The 19877-nt window shown below is 37.8% G+C and overlaps 2 protein-coding genes across 6 annotated transcripts; both read left to right on the top strand.

Annotated features, from left to right (window-relative positions):
- The first annotated feature begins 1067 nt into the window (after window positions 1–1067).
- On the top strand, window positions 1068–8037 carry LOC131307955 (diaminopimelate decarboxylase 2, chloroplastic-like). The gene is made up of 8 exons (XM_058334725.1): window positions 1068–1788; window positions 2716–2890; window positions 3417–3566; window positions 4819–4980; window positions 5148–5333; window positions 6854–6976; window positions 7059–7148; window positions 7637–8037. The coding sequence occupies exons 1-8, from the start codon at window positions 1208–1210 to the stop codon at window positions 7715–7717; spliced, it is 1548 nt and encodes a 515-aa protein (XP_058190708.1). The 5' UTR covers window positions 1068–1207; the 3' UTR covers window positions 7718–8037.
- Window positions 8038–13557: 5520 nt separating this feature from the next.
- On the top strand, window positions 13558–19655 carry LOC131307945 (bifunctional dihydrofolate reductase-thymidylate synthase-like). Of its 5 annotated transcripts, none has more exons than XM_058334704.1 (12): window positions 13558–13911; window positions 15162–15676; window positions 15789–16188; window positions 16291–16335; window positions 16531–16596; window positions 16966–17027; window positions 17111–17185; window positions 17279–17444; window positions 17544–17667; window positions 17939–18045; window positions 18207–18390; window positions 19374–19655. In XM_058334704.1, exons 2-11 carry the CDS (start codon window positions 15249–15251, stop codon window positions 18315–18317), a joined length of 1584 nt encoding a protein of 527 aa, XP_058190687.1. In that variant the 5' UTR covers window positions 13558–13911; window positions 15162–15248; the 3' UTR covers window positions 18318–18390; window positions 19374–19655. The 5 variants fall into 5 exon arrangements, with proteins under 5 accessions (XP_058190687.1, XP_058190690.1, XP_058190688.1 ...); XM_058334705.1 differs by having other exon boundaries at window positions 13604–13911; window positions 16291–16339; window positions 16535–16596; XM_058334706.1 differs by having other exon boundaries at window positions 13604–13923.
- The last annotated feature ends 222 nt before the right edge of the window (window positions 19656–19877 follow it).

Here is a 19877-nt window from a genome sequence, read left to right as displayed (position 1 = left end):
ACCGATTCCCTCCTAATTTCTAACCACTTTCCAACGTCTCATTAATACATTTTCCCGCCAAATTCTATTTTCCACCGTGTATTCTCCCTTTTTTTTTTCCGACGTCCACTGCCGGGACTAAGATATTCACCATAAATAACTTCTTCTTTTTTTAATAAATAATTCACAAAAAAAAATAACTTTCTTATAACTTGACTCAATGATTGAACTTTGTCAATTCATCAAGAAAGCAAATTCATCAGGAAAGCAAATTCACTAATCAACCGGACTCTATAATGTATTCTCTGTTAAAAAACACTTTTTTGTCTTATTTGATAAGTCCTATGTTATTAACAGCTCTCAACAGCAATGCTATTCTATTGACACGGCATTTTATATACTTTATTTATATACAAATATGTGGTAGGGCTCCGCACCAAGGACCACCACACTTACACTGTTACACACACGAATCAAACACGAGAAATTCCGAGAGAAAATTTCCACTATTTTACAAACCAAAAATAACTATACAAAACTCTCACCGGAAGAGGAGCGTCCAACACCGGAGCTCAAAACTCAACTCGAACTCTCTGATTCTCTCGTCCTCAAACAGAGTATCACTCCTTCACAGCCTCATTCCACTGTGAATTTACTCTAGTTTTGCCGCACACAGGCTCACACAATCTGTGGGAAATGCTGTGTCAAAACGTGTTTGTGTTGAGCCTACCACACTTGTATTTATTTATATAGAGTATATAAAAAGTGGTGTTAAAATACGATGTGACTAAACTTTCCTCTCGAACAATTAAGGAGGGATTTAGGCATACGCAAACTGCTCCGTGCAATCCCAAGACTCCCAAATGAGATTGCACAAAAGCTGATTTCTATTGAATCGTACGATCATTTACGTGATGGAAATTTTTAGGGTTGATGGTTTTTAACCGGAAAACAGAACTGTCGGTTTTTTATATTGGTTCGGTTCGATTTTGATTTTTAGTCAAAATCTATATTTCAGTTCGTTTCGGTTTTAGGGGAAAAAAACCGAACCGAGAAGACCGAAACTGAAACCAGAACTTTTTGAGCCCACTTTACACGTACCTTTGAGAGTCCAAAAAACCCGAAGCAAGTCTAGTCTTCTTTTGCTCCAAGACCCACCAAAGACTTCAAAACCTAAAACCCCTTTGATCTACTGTGTCGGAAAATCAAGCTCCTATCTGCTCCATCAATGGCGGCCTCCGACATTGTCTCTCAATCCCCTTCTTTTCCCAAATTCCTAAATTACCCATCAAAGCCAACCCCAAACCCCTATGTCCTAAACCCCAATCTCCCCTTCAAACATACCTCAAGGGCACTGAACTTAAGGGCAGTCCTGTCCCGAAACCCTGCAGAAACAACAGCCAACCCCAATCTCCCCTTCAAACATACCTCAAGGGCACTGAACCTAAGGGCAGTCCTGTCCCGAAACCCTGCAGAAACAACAGCCTCTGAGCCAAAAACCCAGAACTTTAAGCACTGTTTCACCAAATCAGATGATGGGTATTTGTACTGTGAGGGTGTTAGGGTGCAGGATGTCATGGATATAGTGGAGAGGAGGCCATTTTATCTTTACAGTAAGCCCCAAATCAATAGAAACTTTGAGGCTTATAGGGAGGCTTTGGGGGGTTTGAATTCGATTATTGGGTATGCAATTAAAGCCAACAATAATCTCAAGATTTTGGAGCATTTAAGGATGTTGGGATGTGGGGCAGTTTTGGTGAGTGGCAATGAGCTTAGATTGGCGCTAAAGGCTGGGTTCGATCCCAAAAGGTACAAGACAATGCATGTTTCTATTTCGTAATTCACTTGAATTATTATTATTTTTCTTAAATGTCTTGTATTGGGAGTTAAAAATTGTGTTTTTATGAGTTATAGAGAACATAAAATGCTAAAACTGAAATTACCTCTGTTGGCTATATTTTCGGCACTAGATTTATTGAGCATGTAGCCCTTTGAAATGGTAGAATGGTGAAAAAAAGAAGAGAGAGAGAGAGAGAGGGAGAGAGAGAGATTTGTGTAGCCCACCCAATTGACTGGGAAGCACTTTTTGTTTGGTAGTTCATGTCTGGGACTTCAGTATAGTTGTTTTATGAACACTTGCAATGGCTTAAGACTCAACCTCTGGAGCTTGAACTGCCTTCTCCTTGTTGGAACCGTCATAATAGAAGAAAAAGATCCGAGCTTTTTGCCAAATGGCTGTTGATTGGTAGTTTATTTTCAAATATAAGTCATAATGTGTTTGATATTTGTTGGACAATGTTAAGTTAGACTTTCATCAGGTCCTTTTTTGGTAGTCAATGATGGTATTGTGGTAAATGTAAATGTACTGTGTAGTCGTGTAGATCCTTAAAGCCAACGTTTTTGGTGAAGTTTGGAAATGGTCTTGTGGAGGTATGCTTGATTTCAGCATTCAATGATCCATAGAGTGTCAAACTGAGACGTTTTTACTAGAAAAGATGAAAGGATGTAGATACTTTTGCACGATTTTCATGATTTGATTTCTCCATGAAACAAAGAAGGTAGTAGTTTATTTTTCATGTTAGTTTAGAAAACTTTGTTAACTTCATAATCTACACTTGTAAACATGAAGTTTTTGATTTCTTGCATGCAATTTCATTTTTGGGTTAAGGTTGATTGTGGCTGTGACTGTTAAAACTCCTGTTAGTGTAGCTTATTTGACTTACTCCTTAATAACAGGTGTATCTTTAATGGCAATGGAAAGCTGTTAGAGGATCTGGTACTAGCTGCTCAGGAAGGTGTTTTCGTCAATATTGATAGTGAATTTGATTTGGACAATATTGTATCTGCTGCAAGGATTGCTGGGAAGAAGGTTAATGTATTGCTTCGGATTAATCCTGATGTGGATCCTCAGGTAATGTGGATACCTAGATGTGATTTGAAGTTCTCGACTTGGTAGTGCTATAATTTAAGTTAGCAATGTAGGGAAACTTAGCTGGTTCCCGGATAGTTAGTTCATGACATGCATGAGTTAACATACATGACCAAGTATCATCTCTTCATGGATTAACAACTTAAAACTGAATAGCAGTGAATGCTGAAGGTGAGGGCATTTTGGGAGGCAATAATTATGGCACTTTTTTTTTCTGTATACGGTTTGGTAAGAGCCAACTGTAGATGTAATCAACTTCACCAAGACCTTGAAGGAATTTAGTCAACTCAAAGAGACTCCAGGATATGCATCAAGGCTTTGGTTTGTGTATATTCAGCTACAGAAGCATAGGGATCAAGCAATCACCAATGATAAAGAGTATTTTTTAAATGCCTACCGGAGATTTTGGCAGCTTCTTTTGCTTAATGTTACGTTCTTTTCCAGATACAATAGCAATGATGTACGATTGTCAATTTGGCTCTCAAAAACTGTTGTGTTCATTCTTTAGGTCCATGCTTATGTTGCCACTGGTAATAAGAACTCCAAATTTGGCATTAGAAATGAGAAGCTTCAATGGTTTCTAGATGCTGTGAAGGCACATCCTAATGAGCTGAAGCTTGTGGGGGCCCATTGCCATCTTGGTTCGACCATCACCAAGGTACTTTATCAACATCGTGCTTCCTCCTGCTTTTTGATATACGTGTTGGATGTTCTACTTGCCTTAGAAGTTAAGATTCGATAGTTTTTCCCTGTCGTATAGTTTTTGTCATTTATTTGTGGCTCCCAGTTATGCACATGATACGCACATAGTTTTATTTAGTTGCTGGCCGCATTTTCTCCATATCATTTACTTACAATATTAGCTTGTTTCGTTACGCCATCGATGTTGCCCCTTTACTCTTAGTGGGTGAGAGTGTGGTAAGTTTTTAGGCACAGAAGGCAACACCCTCCCAATTTTCCAATCCTTTATGTACTATGTGCTAAGGGAATTTTAATCTTTTGGTCCTTAATCAAATGGGTGGATCGTTGGAGGCAAAACTTTAAAAAAAAAACGTAAAACAGCATTGTACACGAATAATGCCCTAATGTCAATAAAAATTACTTTGTGCTTTTCTGTTGGGTTATTCATATAAGCTATCTGTCTGATTATGCTGATGGTACTTGAATGTGTTATGTCTCCATTTGCAATGATAGCAAAGAAATTTCCCATTACATTTTTATGGCTGAAACAAGGGAACTTATTGGGTTTGCCCATTCCTACTGACTTTGACCTTACAATATCTTATCATTTTTGTATCTCCTTTTCCCTGAGGCCATAACCCCTACCCCACATTTTTATATTTTTACTATATTGGTGTTACCATACTCGATATCACCCAGATCTATTGCATATTTGAGTCAACAAATATCAAGACAATGCTTGAGTAATGTTTTAGGTATGCTGCTGAAGAATGTATAATGCTTGTGAATCTATTTGTATTTATTGTCGATTTATGGATGTGCCTTGTAATGCTGAATCGCTGATGCTTGGGAATCCGGATTTGTGTACATAATCCGATGTTGGAAAATGGAATTAATCAACAGCTACAGTGTTTGTTCATTGATATCATTCTAGTACTTGGTTTACCCTTCATGTCCGCCACTACTATTTTCTTTTCGGTTACATTTGCTGGTTGCTCTTCTTGTATTCACATTTTTCTTCATTTCCTTGGGTCATAGCTGTCCTCAGTCAATTTCTACTTTGCTGTTTATATATCTTTCTTGCTATTTTCTTTTTCCTCGTTGTCATTAATATTTGTGTTAACATTGATCCCTAGTCTTCTGATGTTTATCTGCCTTTTATGATCGTCTCATGATGCATAAAATGCTTCGCTGTGTCCTGGAAGTCTGAATCTCGTTATGATTTTCAGGTTGACATTTTTAGGGACGCTGCTGTCCTTATGGTGAACTACATTGATCAAATTCGGGACCAAGGCTTTGAAATTGACTACTTAAACATTGGAGGTGGGCTGGGGATTGACTATTATCACACTGATGCTGTCCTTCCAACTCCCAGAGATCTAATTGACACGGTAAGTACTATTTCTTTCACTAGGCACTTAGGGCCTCTTCAGTTCCGGAGTCCAGAGACTCCAGACTAATAATGAGAAAGAATTCTCTGTCCTTGTCTTCAATTCTGCCCACTGTTTTGGACTATCTGAATTCTTTATCAAATTTTCTTCGTGGGTGGTGGTTTTAGGTACGGGAGCTGGTCTTGTCGCGAAATCTTAATCTCATCATTGAACCTGGGAGATCACTAATTGCAAATACTTGTTGCCTGGTTAATCGTGTAACTGGGGTCAAAACTAATGGGACAAAAAATTTCATTGTCATCGATGGCAGCATGTCAGAGCTTATCCGTCCGAGTCTTTATGGTGCTTATCAAGTAAGTTATAATCTGCTGCAATTTTCACAGATGCTCGTTTTAATGCAAGATGGTCATCTCTTGCATCTCTCTCTCATAATAATCGTGTCTAAAGGGTTTTTTTTTTTTTTTTTGGTACATGAGAGATTGATTAAAAGAAAACAGTCTTACAGAGGACAGTGAAGGCATACCTTCCAACAACAGAATTCAGCTAGGCTAGAAAAAAACCCTATGGGGAATTTTCAAAAGGCTATAAATCATGGAGTTAAGGGGCATTTCCTTGACAGACCTAAATTGAGAACTTCTAACATGAACATCAAAACAAATCTTGTCTAAAACAGTGGAAAAAAGCCTTCGAATGCCTTGAAAAGCTTTGCTGTTCCTCTCTTGCCTTGTATAATAAACCATACCAGCCAAGCAAGCTTCCTGACAATGCTACTATTAGATTTACTATTGAATTTGCCAATGAGCCATGCTATTGCAGCATCCCAACTGTGGTGTTGTTTAGAAACACCACTCAAATGGCAGACTTGCTTCCATATGTTCTTGGAATGGGAGCACTTGGAGAAAATATGATATAGTCTCTGGCCGGCGTCTGCCAAACTCTGCCTCCTTCTGGCAAAGAGAACAAATAGTTGATGAGGATGGTTAACTCCCCAGTGACGGAGCTTATCTTTAGTACTAATTTCTTTTTGAATGGCCATAGACAAATTAAAGCTGTGTAGAGGTATGCATTTAGGAAACCAAACAAGCTTATGCCAATGTACGATATAACCATGGGATATAATAGCATCCCATGCAGCTGCATCAGATAAATTAAAAGAAACTGTCCATAATTCTTAGTCTACATCAGTGGGATTAGGCTCAAAAGTAGGTTTTAAAGAAGAGGGGAAGGGTGTGTCCACTGACCATGGTAGGTCATCAATGAGACTTTTGTTGAAAGAGGAATAATACCTGAAGAATTGATAACACTGGATCTGAAATGGTCACATAAAGGCCTTTGTAAAAGCCAGTTATAATAACAAATAGAAAGGTATCTGAAGATTTTTCTTCTGTTTTTAGCGAAAGAACTGAAAAGTAATCAAACATGTCAGTTTGTCTGCCATTGTATTTCCATTTGCTTCGAGACCCTTTTTGTTGCACTTTCAGTGTTGTTTTTGTTGACATCGATGATGAAGGCTTTCTGTATTGAAATGCTGTTTGTTTTTATTTGAGATGACATTTTGTATGCCTGATATCTCTGTTAGATGTTAACCTTTAGGTGTACAACTCTAAAGTAAAATTTAGGAAACTGAATTTCTGAGGTTTACTGATATGCAGCAATCAGTGAGCCCCAGAGATTTTTTACCTTAATGTTCCACGTTTGAGTTCACTAGTTATCTTTCCTACAGAAGAAAGAGAAAGACAAAGGGCTCGTGGTGGGGCTTCATTGATTTTGATTTGTCATGTTACCTTTTTATTAATCCTTTGCTACACCGCAATCTCTATAACAATGTCTCTTGCTTCTTCGCTAATTGCTTGTTACACTTACTTGAGTGCAGCATATAGAGCTGGTTTCTCCTTCACCGCCTGATGCTGAGATTTCTACTTTTGATGTGGTGGGCCCGGTCTGTGAGTCAGCGGATTTCTTGGGAAAGGACAGGGAGCTTCCAACTCCAAATAGGGTAATGTGGGAATCGGTTAACGTGGAAATTGTTTGAGATATAATTTTATTTTTTGTTTACTGAGAAGAAATCGATCATTCAGGGAGCTGGCCTGGTAGTTCATGATGCCGGTGCTTATTGCATGAGCATGGCCTCAACTTACAATCTCAAGATGCGCCCACCGGAATACTGGGTATGTTGTTCCGATTCTCTTGTTCACCGACTGTCTTTTTTGTTTCAAATTTGGCTACAGTTTTTTCATTAGAACTCAGATGATGAAGCAGAAACCCTTGCTTTCTACTTGGAAACTTTGTTTTTGTGTTGTGTTCCTTTTAGAGTTTCAACATTGAACTGAAATAATCCATAGTTTGGGCGATCACAAACCCATCCACTTTGTCTCCATTTTTATAAACAAGACATTGGATGGGTGTATATGCATTCACACCCAGTGGATGTAACCCAAGGGAAACCCTAAAAGGACCAGCCTAACTCTCAGGTAGGTGGATGACTTCATTATTCGAGGATGTAACACACGTAATTGAATCAAAAGTTTGACCGTGTTTCCCTCATGAACTTGGTTCTTTCCAGCTGATGAACATGCATGCTATGCCATGACATACCTCAAAGGCTCATAATTTGTGATGTCTCAATAAAGTATTAAATTGCGACTTGTCATTTTAGGTCGAAGAAGGTGGATCAGTGGCCAAGATCCGACATGGGGAGACATTTGAAGACCACATCAGATGCTTTGAAGGTCTTTAGATGCATTTGTTCCAGATGTTGACGATGTCCACTGTGGCAGCAGGATAGAGAGAGGCTTGAATTTTCATATTGCTTGTTCTGTATTTGCCTTGTTATTAGGAATCAGAGTTATCGGAACACTGGATATCATGATAGTTGTTGCTATTGCTCATGAAAGAAGTTGAAGGGGTCACGAGGCGTGATCATGTCAGTAATTTAGGACTCCCGCGGATTTTTGTCAGTCATTTTTCTTTTCCTCGGTAAATACCTGCTCTGATCGGACGCAGGGGAATTGGAAAGCCTTATTGTGGAAATCTGAAAACTCCATCCATTCCTGAACATGCTTTTTCTAAGTTTGATGGAAAGTTCAACGCGCAGTTCGGATACGCGTGGGCTAGTAAATGAACACTGCCCCTTTTGGCAGGTGCATTGTGGTTTTACTACTAGTTGGTTTGTCAATTCCTTCATTTCTCTTCAGGAAAAAGATTTGAAGGTGGAGAAGTCACAGGCAATTGTAATCAACATTCTGGTGATGTCGGTTGGACCATACCCTTGTAAACCTGATTCCCTTACAAGGAGATGGGCGTGAGATCCTTTATTCTCACCCATGTTTCCTCTTTTATGTCGGGAAGTAATTTTTACACTCTTTTTTTTACAATCTACACTTCGCTTTTGGTCTTTATCCACGTGAATTTCATGTGAAAATGTTTTGTTCACATGAGTGTTTGGAATATAACTTTATCCAACTTTTACTATATGGTTACTTGGAGGACAATTCTATTAGTACGATCAAAAGTGAATAAACAACATTGAAAGAAGATTTTTGCGGGATTAACTTCCTCTTAAGATTTTAAGTTCGAAACTTCTATTAATTTCTTTTGCATCAATCCGTACAAAGTTGTATTATGATAAGTGGACGATGAAATTGGATCCTAGAACTGTAGGGCTATAAATGAACCGAGTAATTCGTGAGTTCAGCTCGGCTCGACTCGTTTACTAGTGAAACTCGGCTTGTTTGACAAAAGTTTAACTCGTTAAGGGAATGACTTAACTCGACTTGTTAAAACTCGAGTCGAGTTTGAGCTCAAATTTTCTGCTTGTTTATAAACAAGCTAGAGCTCGACTCGGCTTAGTTCGTTTACGCCCCTGCCCGTGAGCTGGCCCGCCTACTTGGGAAGAAGAAGAAATTATTACTCCTAGACGTCCAATACCTCTCGCCTACCGTAAAGCAACGACCTTGACGGGTGTTCTAGATCAAAGACAAGTGTACAGCTGAGATGTATTGAGATCTAATCCATAACACGTGTCATTCTAATGGTCATAGATTGCTGATTTCCCGCCCTTTAAGGCATAATTAGCAGACAGCTTTGGGACGCATTAGAAAATCTTTTGACTATAAGTCCTATCCTTTTGCATTATCACTAGGCGGCACTGGCGGATCCAGAATTTTCGATAAGTAGGGTCAAAAATTTGAACTATGTATAATTCACAAACGAAACCCTTGATTTATTTTCAAAAACGAAACCATTCATTGCCGAGTATAAACAGTCCGGATTAGCCCAACACGTATACAGGGCTAGCCCAAGGGCTTTCAGTGTCCAAGGCCTAATAAAAAAAATGTGTTCTTAAAGAGTTAATACTTAACAATTTTTACATAAACCATCACAATACAAGAAATTCAATCCAATATAAAGTTCTACTTTCATTGCATATGAGCACAAACCCAAGTAGTAAAAATATTTCATTCTATTGGGCTAACTCATTACCTCCAATTGAACATTTGCTTAGCAAAAAAAAAACTCATTACCCCTAATTGGACATTTTTTTCTATTGGACTTAAAAAAGAGTTCTACTCAAACTCAAGTAATAAAAATATTGTAGTCCTCCTAAAATTTGAGATTTTTTGGATGCCCAAGGTCCAAGCTTCTTGGGCCTTGGAGGTGGGCCGGCGCTGCACGTATATTGTTCCAGAGGGACAACATGCACCCCAGGTTCCTTTTCTATCCACTAGCTTCGTTTTCGTTCGATGGATGTAAAAAAAAAAATTTGTGTAATTCTGCTACAAAATATCGAATTTGCACAAAATTTGTTGTTTATCCCATACATCAATCGAAAACAAAGTTAATAGTATAGTATAGACTGTCACAACGCATCACAAGCAATTTCTCTCTCCTCTGCCATTAACCACACCTTTCATACACCATTTCTTTGCCCGATGTAATTTTTTTGTAATTGAACGAGAGAGTAGTAGGGTACGCAACTGGTTGGGTTCTGGAATTCGAAAGAGTAGTGTGTCATGCATGCACCACATTTTCAATAAATTTTGAATTCATCGAAAGGCAAGTACAAACTAAAAAAGGAGAAAGAGACCTTCTTCTTCTTTTTTTCCCATATCGTATGGTATACATCAACGGGTTAGGAGTAGTTATCCGTTTCGAATTCCCAAATAAGTATTTTTAAAAAATAAAAATATATTTTCAAGTTTAAAAGTAATGGACTTGCAAAAATAATTTTTTAATTTTTTTTGCAGGGTTTGATAAATCTTGATGAAATCTATCAAATAAGATCAATATTGCATATTTTTTTATTTCAATAAACCTATTATTTTTAAACTTGAAAATTACAAATAAGTACTTATTTTTTAAAGGGCTTTAGTGGAACGAGCTAAGTTAGTCCACAGCCACAGCCACAGGGAGTCCAAATGCTATCCATAGCTCTGAACCACAAACGCTCTGTTAAGGGCTCGAACCCTGACCTCTCCCAAGAAAGGACTAGGAAATACCATTGGACTACAAGCCCTTTGGCAGAGAGAAAGAGATCTAGACGGCGCAAACTCACTATTGGGTTATTTTCGTTTGATCAAAAAAAAAAACTCAGACTCCATTCCATTAACATTTTTTCTACTTTTTCTACCTTTTTGGTTGTTTTTATTCAATTTTTTTTTTCGGCGTTCGTTAGTTTTACGCATTACCTTTTCGATTCTTCTCAAAAGAGTAAAAAATTGATATGCAAAACTAAAAAACGCGAAGATAATTCTAATAAGGACAAAAATGAAAAAAAGTCCTAAAAGTCCCCCTATTGGAACAAGGCCTGTACTGGGTCTAGGTAGAAAAGAGTAAATTGGCTTCTTCTACCTTCTCAGCAAGGAAAACAAGGAAAGGAGCATGTATTTCCACCTCACACCACATTCACGTGCACAAATCTCCCCCAGGTGACACGCGCCTACATGCAGTCTTCATTCCCACCAATTTTAGTTTGAACATCATCTCATTTTACTCTTTGCCATTACAAATTATACTATAAAGTTTGCACATTTAGCCCGGACCTGGCTTCTCTGCAGTTGGACTGCATAGAGCCCATGTAATTGTATCACAATCGTTCATCTTTACATTTAACGGTCCACATTTTAAAAAACTTTTCCATGGAGGAAAAGTTTGACTTTTCCCTCTCGACTGTTAAGAACATCATCCGACGATTACGAACACTCCAACCACATCTCTGCAGTCTAAACATGCACTGCAGACAAACCCTTGTGTTTTAGCCCCACTGCAGACAAACCCTTGTGTTTTAGCCCCACTATGAGTACTTTCGTTTAACCAAATAAAATGAATGTATAGGATCTCAGCCTCTCACAGCTCATTTTATCAGTTATCACAATATTCTCTCCTTTTAAAATATTACAAAATCTCATTTTTAAAATTATACATTATCCCTCGAGCGCACACACTAACCATTTACCGTATTACATGTAAATCCTATCAAAGCACCGCCGAAAACCCACTCTTTGCACAGGTAATCATATTATTCAAATTTTGGATAGATTTGCTCCCTCGTAAAATTTTAAATTCGAAACTTTTGAGGTGCGCTCCCCTGAAGGATGAAATTGGTTTCAAAAGCCCATAAGCATAAGCTGGGCCCGCCTGCTTGGTAAAATGAAAGGAAGAAAAAGAAATTAAGACGTCCAAAAAAAATGATATTGACACTTTAAAAATTGGTGGAGGCACTCTCAAAAAATAAAAGAAAGTAACTTTGGAATGAACTTCGGGTTGGTGCTGTGCAATCACCGTATGCACCTCCAAGCAGTCGAATCATGCATCTGAAGGCATCCGACGGCTCGGATCTCATCTTGCAACCAACGATCGAGAGTCGTTTATTGCTAAAATAAGATATGAGTCGTCGGATGTACGATCCAATAGGTCGGAGGTGCATAGCATGGTGCTCTGCACCACTGCATAGCACCATCCCCCTAATTCTTTTGGAATTACACCAATTTTAAAGTGTCTGTATCAATTTTTGGGGTGTCAATATCGTTTTCCGTTCAAGTAATACCTCTCACCAAGCGCAATAAAAGCAAGGACTTTGACAGGTCTTCTAGATCAAAGACAAGTGCACGGCTGAGATTCATTGAGGGCTAATCTATTAACACGTGTCATTCTAATGGTCATCGATTGCGGATTTTCCGCCCTTGAGGCATAATTAGCACACAGCTTTGGGACCTATTAGAAAAAGGAAATCTTCTTGACTACGTAATAGGAGTACTACTATCCTTTTGCATTATCACCCCGGCCCATGGTTTGAAGGTCCCGTCTCGGATTGGGTCCTTAAAAAATAAGTAATACTTAAGCTTCATTTCGGAACAAAAAATAAGTCCTCATTTTTAAAAAAAATAATTTCAAGTTTAAAAATTATGAGTTTATTGAAATCTAAAAATATGCAATATAGATCTTGTTTGGAAGATCTCGATGAGATATTTTATACGATGCAAAAAAAATTAAAAAATTATTTTTCATTTACTTTATTTTTGAGTTTGAAAATGTGAAATAAGCTGTTTATTTTTTAAGAAGATTTCTGGAACGGGGCCTTATTATCTTGCAATTTTCAAGTTTAGAAATAGTAAACTTACTGAAATCAAAATATATGCAATATAAATTTTGTTTAATAAATTTCGATGAGATTTATCAAACATTGTAAAAAAAAATTTAAAAATTCTAACTTCTCACTTGCCCCCTCGACATTTGAGTGTATTCGCACTATTACCCTCACGGACCACCAGAAGCAAGTATTAGTATTCCTCATCTCCTTGGATATGCCTCAAAAATTGAACTCTTTTTGCTGATTTTTTTTAAAGGAGAAAAATGCCAAGCAAAACATTGTGTAAAAAGTGCATTGATATTTGTAAAAAGTAGGCCATTCCACTTACTTGACCCGCCCGAAAAATGGAGGTAACGGACGGTTCCGATCGTTATAACGATCGGGTTGGGGTCCGAATTCTAGAGCAAAAAATTCGCCATTGGTTAGGTGTCGGGTAATAATTTGCTTACCCAACACAACCAACATATACGTACATATAATATGGAAGAAAAACTAACCAGTCCACGCTTCCACAATTTTATTCCACCAAGCGAAGTGTTTACACTAGTGATTAATTTATACAGCATATTTTTTTTTTTTGTCTTTGTTAATTTAACGGCAAATTTTTATGTGATATAGGTTTATCTTGACAAAATGAATCGAAAAAGTAAAAAATTATGACTTTTGCACAAACATTTTGATAAATACCAAAGAAAAGCTCAAAAAGTCAATTTGTGGACTTTTTCTTGAATATTTTTCAAAATACTTGTGTGAAAATCATAATTTTTTATTTTTCTGGTTCCTCTCGTCGAGACGAATCTATATCACATAAAAGTTTCACGTAAAACTAACAAACGTGAAAAAAATTTGAATAAAAAAAATCAAAAAATTGTGGTGTATAAGAAAAAAAATTAAAAAATTATAATGTAAAAGTTAATCACTAACATAAACGGGTTTGGTCGAAACGTTTGGAGAATAGTGTATGCTAAACCAACTAGGGCCATTTTCGTATTTCAACCCCGTACACCGCTCGCTTTGGCGGCATCCCGCGGCAACCGTACTTTTGGATTTTTGTGTCCTTCGCCTACCCCTCCCCTCTCTCCCTCTATCTCTCCATTGCCGCCGTATATCTCCGTTGCTGTCGTATATATAGAGAGAGAGAGAGTGATTGAAAGCGGTCTCTCAGCTACTACTCCTTTTCGCTTTTTCCCACAGATACAGTTTTCCCCGTATACACGAACCACATAAATGCTGAAGAACTAACCCTCTCTCACTTCGTCTGCAAACCCTAATTTCATCCACTCTCTCCGATTTCTAAAAAATCTTCCAAGATTTCGTTCGCCGCCCGTTTCGCTCGCCGATCGGTAAAATTGAAGGCATTTTCGATCTATAGGTTTTTTTATTTTTTATATGAACTCTGTTTTGTTTGAAATTTCGATTAGTTCTCTGGAATTGATGCATTATTTGGGGTTGTTTTCTGTTTGCCTTCGTTGCTTTAAAATGTACATGCATGTGTATCTGATCAACTATAATGTTAGTATTACAGCAATGGTCAATTTGGTGATGGTTGCCTTAGGATCCGTTTGATTAGAGTGCACATGATAGAAAACGTAAGAAAAGACAAAGAATCACACTTTTCCGGTGTTCGATTGGGATGAAACAATAGAATGCGTTAGAGAGTGAATTTTCTTTTACGAAAACAAGAAGGAAATTGTAGTTTCTAGTTAAAGTTTTCAATCTCTTCTGACACGTTCCATTGTGCTCATATTTCCCTTTTCAATCAGGGTTCATATTGAGTATTGATGGTGGAGTATAAATATTTTCTAATAAAATTCTTACAAAAAAATTCATTGTACTCGAACGGGTAGAAGAAAATATAATTTGTCTTCGCTTTCTTTTCTTTCACGTCACTTCCTCTTGTTTTTACTTTCCTGCATAATTTTCTTTCTAATCATCCGGACCCCAAGGAAATGTTGATTGGTTGATGATTTAAAGGAAATGTTGTTATCTACATCTATGTTGCTCGTATGTCATTTTAACCCCATTTTTTTCGATGTTTTTTTATCGGCTATTTTTACTGTTTTGTTGTCCATTCGATACGTTGAGAGTTTTTCCCCCTCATTTGATATTTTGATGTATTGAATTTTGTTTGGGTGTATATTCTTTTAACCAGAGTTTTTATGATGTGAACCAGGTAATATTTTTGATGAATAAGTTATTATTTAGTTCATATTTTTGGTCAGTTCTATTCTTTTGCTTCAAATTGGGGGAGAAGAAAGGATGTTGGTTTTGCAAGCTCCTATGCCAATCTATTAATTTGGCGCTCTTTTGCTAGTGAATTACATGGTGCAATAATGATCAAAGGTTATCAAGAGCGTGATCCAGCAAACATCACTTTGCTGAATTGTGACTTACTTTTATTTTTTCGTTTACATTGTAGGCTAAAATTTTCAATTTTTTCTTGCCTTGACATATCTTCTTATTTTGAGCTTTTAAGTTGGTTTGATAATATGTTGTGACTATACATGCCGCTTTCTAGTTTAAGGCTCTAGCTTTTCTCCTGCACCTATCGATGCAGTAAACTGGATTTTCTTAACTGGTTTACAAATATCAGGTTCTGTTGCACTTCCACAAGAGTTGGTCGTGTAATCTCGGTCGTGAGTCATCATATTCAAGTTCATTCTGCGGTCTTAGCTCCATTATGGCTGGTGAAACCCTCGGGACTGTTACTAACGGCAGTCTTAATACAGTTCCCGATCCACAGAGGACTTACCAAGTTGTTGTGGCTGCAACTCAAAACATGGGTATCGGGAAGGATGGGAAATTACCTTGGAAGTTGCCTTCTGACATGAAGTTTTTCAAGGAGGTTACTCTGACTACATCAGATCCTGCTAAAAAGAATGCAGTCATTATGGGTAGAAAAACCTGGGAAAGTATTCCATTGGAGTATCGGCCTCTACCTGGCCGCCTTAATGTTGTTCTCACTCGTTCGGGCAGTTTTGATATTGCCACTGCAGAAAATGTTGTGATTTGTGGAAGTATCGCTTCCTCTTTGGAGTTGTTAGCGGCTTCTCCTTATTGCTTGTCAATTGAGAAAGTGTTTGTTATTGGAGGCGGCCAGATTTTGAGGTTCTATAGCTGCTTGTTTATTCCTCTTTCTTTCTTGGGTTGATGTGCCGGAGTTCCTTAGTTCTTTTTCATTTTTTTTTATTGTTTTCAGCTTATTGTCATTTTAATGCAGGGAAGCCCTCAATGCTCCTGGATGTGATGCCATCCACATGACAGAAATTGAGTCCAGCATTGAATGCGACACTTTCATCCCTGCTGTTGATACGTCTGTATTTTTCCCCTGGTATTCATCCTTCCCATCTGTGGAAAACAACATTCGCTATTCTTTCACGACCTATGTTCGCGTGAAGAATTCTACAGCTGAACCCCTTAGTCAGACCAATGGCAAGATATCTGATAATTGCTCAGATTCTGCTAAGTTTGACGTGAAGAAGTTCTCTTTCCTTCCTAAGATGATTTTTGAGAAGCATGAGGAGTATTTGTATCTGAAACTCATTGAAGATATCATCTCTAATGGCATTTCTAAAGATGACAGAACAGGGACTGGAACTCTATCGAAATTTGGTTGCCAGGTTGTGAAACTTGTATCAATTTTCCTCTCCTTTCACTTTTGAGGATGTTCATAAAGAAAATATTAAGGACATTTATATGTGTCTTTCTTGTCATTTGGACAGATGCGATTCAATCTGCGGAAATCTTTCCCAATTCTCACAACAAAGGCATGTCTATATATGTCTTATCAACTTTCCTTTACATTTGCAAGTTTTTGATTAATGATGATAGTAGTTTCTTGAAACTCCGCTCTTTATTGGCTCATGGTATGTTTCTCATTGTGTTGGAATTGTATAATATAGAATAGCTTGCTTGTATTCATTCTCTCGTATGTACACATGTTCTGTTTTGTTGTTTCACAGAAAGTATTTTGGCGAGGTGTTGTTGAGGAACTTCTTTGGTTCATCAGTGGTTCAACAAATGCTAAGGTAATTGTAACACTGTTGAACCTTTTATACTAGTTTCTTTCATTATCATATGCATAATTAGATTGGGGAGGATCACATTTGTTTTTTCACTCACTTATGAAGTCGATTATGCAACTCGAAAGTTCATGTAATGGAAATGTGGTGTTGTTTGTTCAAATGGATGGTTTAATTTTTGCTTCGGGTAGTATGATGCATCAGTTTTCTCTTGGTAATAAATAGTATTATCACACTTCAAGTTTGTGCAAAGACTTTGGGCCCACTACATCCAAAATGAACTATTGCCGTAATTTTCTACTGGTAGGCTCTAAGATATCCGTGGGGCAAACAAATTGCCGCCATTTTCTTTAACAGATTATCTTGTGTTAACAGGTCCTTCAGGAGAAGGGCATTCGCATATGGGATGGCAATGCATCAAGAGACTACCTTGATAGGCAAGTACAGAGCTATTGCTACTATCGTGTAATGTTACTTGCTATGCAATTTTGGTTGATGTAGTTATATCTTCTATTTTCAGTATTGGTTTGGCGGATAGAGAAGAAGGTGACTTAGGACCCGTTTACGGGTTCCAGTGGAGACACTTCGGTGCTAGGTTTGTAACCAAATATTTTTCACTTGGTTCAGTTTGGTGATTTTAGGTTCACCAAGTGCTTCATTTTTCATTTGTGGAACTCTTGTAATGCAGGTATACAAACATGCATGCTGACTACACTGGCCTAGGATTTGATCAGTTGTTAGATGCTATTGATAAGATCAAGAATAAACCAGATGACAGGCGGATTATTCTATCAGCTTGGAACCCTTCTGATCTCAAGCTGATGGCACTTCCCCCTTGTCACATGTTTGCCCAGGTTAGTATCAAAGAAACTAATCCACCTTTTCTTGTTTGAAAAATGAAGTTGATTTTTTTCCTTTCTATTTGATTAGTTATGTATATCTTTTGGTTGCAGTTCTATGTCGCCAATGGGGAGTTATCATGTCAGATGTATCAGCGCTCTGCTGACATGGGTCTTGGTGTCCCATTTAACATTGCATCTTATGCCCTCTTGACATGCATGATTGCTCACGTTTGTGGTATGCACTCATGACAAAACTAGTAAAAGTTTTGTGGAAATAATTTTTGAATAGTTTAAAAATGAGGAGTCTGCGTGGCACACTCACATCTGATATCTTGGTCCACAAAGGAGTTCTTTTGTATTAATCACATTGAAGAACTTGCGGGGTCTAATGAAATAATACAGAGAATCAGTGCCCCCCGGCCCTTTGTGGATTAGTCTTATAGTAGTTGTTACTATGTTCACATCGGGTAATGTGATTTGGGAATTTATTTTGATCTGTTTCACAGATCTTGTTCCGGGTGATTTTGTCCATGTAATTGGGGATGCTCATGTTTATCTCAATCATGTCAGACCTCTGCAGGAGCAACTTCAGAAACTGCCTAAACCTTTCCCGGTAAGCGTAATTCATCAAATGACTTCACTTTTAGGCAATTTGAGTTAACTAATAACATTAGTTGTGTTTGGAAGAAGGTTTTTTTTCCCGGGTCCTTTTTTCCCTAGTTTTTTAGAATTCTTGTTCCACATACCTCTTAATAAAAGAACTTCTGCATGCAGATTTTGAAGATCAATCCTCAGAAGAAGGATATAGATTCATTTGTGGCTGCTGACTTTGAACTCATAGGTTATGAACCTCACCAGAAGATAGGCATGAAAATGGCGGTGTAGGTCACTGACCGTTTGGTAGATAAGTACTTGGAGACCTGCCCTCCTTTCAAACATATCTGCTCTTGTTTTTTAGGCAAGTACCAGATTTTTTCAGCATTTTGTTCATACCTGTCTTCCCAAGATTAGTTTACTTGTGATCGCTTCAGCATTTTCTCCAATGCTTCGCGCTAATCAAAAGAACGCCTCACAAAAGTTCATAAATCATGATAACCTATTCGAATGGCACTATTACTATATGATATTCATCCCTTTAAGAGTGTATGCCCTTTGTAGAGCAGTCCATTATAGTTTTTGACTATGATTTTTTGGCAATGGCCATGACTCCGCTAAATTGGAATTTAAGCTACTGGTGTGCACCATAATGATATTGCGTGAATTTTTGGTGTTCTACTGGGATGGTTATCCGGCTGCTCTCAAAAGTGGAATTTTAGGTGCAAAGTCCGTAGCTTCCTTACCAACCGCTACGACGTTTTCCCCCAAAAAACCAAATGATTCACATGCATATTTCCTCCCACAGCCAAACCTGTAAATGTTAAATTGCATAAGGGCAGTTTTGTCAAGTAATTAACTTTGATACTTATTAACGGATAACTACATCTAAAAAGGTTGAATTGCCAGCATTTTGGTGTGATGCCTGAGTTCGATTGGACCTTTTCAAGGGTCTCTCTTGAAAAGCCAAACTTTGAATCCGGATTGTGGACTAGACCAAGGGGTTGACTAGGTGGGTGTTGCAATCCCTTACAAGGTGTGATGCCTGAGTTCGATTGGACCTTTCTACACCAGCATTTATGGTGTAACGTACACTTAGTTTAACAAGTACAACTATTTCTAGCCTCTAGTTCTATTTCTTGTGACGGGCAATGACATAAAGCTTATTGGTTCGAGATAATACATGTATGGTAAACTGGTAAACCATTTGCAGTTCCTCGTATGAAATGTTTACATTCATAAGATGCTTGAGGTTTTATATTTTGTCACCAAATTTTGATAGCCTTGTGGACATGATCTTAGTTGTCGGTATATCTAATATGGCTGCAAAATTCTTCAATGATGCAGGCACAGCTGCCGGAGCTTATGTTGACAGAAGATACTGGGATATACCCGAGTCTTATATATGTAGGAACTTAGAATCCTTTAGTTCCACATAATGATGTTGGTTCTAAGGTGATTTGAGGATCTTTTTTCCCTCTTGCAAACTCTTCGAGTTTGGTTTCTACTTAATTCTATGAAGCTTGCACCTTTTTAAGGGCTTCATATACTAATGTCCTGTTGAACAAACTTGGTATTGTGATCTTCCAGTTGTCTTTGATATTGAGTGCTAATTCATCTTGTCTTGAAGTCTGCTTTTATTTTACTTTTTGCCAGAACGGTTAATGGATTCAGGTGTTGATAAATTGCCGTATTGGCAAGGTTGAGCTGAGGATTTTATTTTCTCAATTTACGACTGGTAGCCGGACCATTTACTATTTCTTGAATCTTGACTTTGTTAAAAGTTCAGGGCTTGTGTGATCATTCCCAAGTGGAAAAAGTTAGTTCGACCCAATCGCCCTACTAATTTGG

The sequence above is a fragment of the Rhododendron vialii genome, chromosome 11a, assembly GCF_030253575.1.
Source record: "Rhododendron vialii isolate Sample 1 chromosome 11a, ASM3025357v1".
NCBI classification, from domain to species: domain Eukaryota; kingdom Viridiplantae; phylum Streptophyta; class Magnoliopsida; order Ericales; family Ericaceae; genus Rhododendron; species Rhododendron vialii.
The sequence above is the reverse complement of the archived record's forward strand: the minus strand, read 5'-3'. Positions and strand labels throughout refer to the sequence as shown.

Coding starts and splice junctions, on each gene's coding strand:
- LOC131307955 (XM_058334725.1), top strand. CDS start 1,208: ATGGCGGCCTCCGACATTGTCTCTCAATCCCCTTCTTTTCCCAAATTC. Junction 4,981..5,147: donor CCAGAGATCTAATTGACACG/GTAAGTACTATT, acceptor TGGTGGTTTTAG/GTACGGGAGCTGGTCTTGTC. Junction 5,334..6,853: donor GTCTTTATGGTGCTTATCAA/GTAAGTTATAAT, acceptor ACTTGAGTGCAG/CATATAGAGCTGGTTTCTCC.
- LOC131307945 (XM_058334704.1), top strand. CDS start 15,249: ATGGCTGGTGAAACCCTCGGGACTGTTACTAACGGCAGTCTTAATACA. Junction 15,677..15,788: donor GGAGGCGGCCAGATTTTGAG/GTTCTATAGCTG, acceptor ATTTTAATGCAG/GGAAGCCCTCAATGCTCCTG. Junction 16,336..16,530: donor TCCCAATTCTCACAACAAAG/GCATGTCTATAT, acceptor GTTGTTTCACAG/AAAGTATTTTGGCGAGGTGT.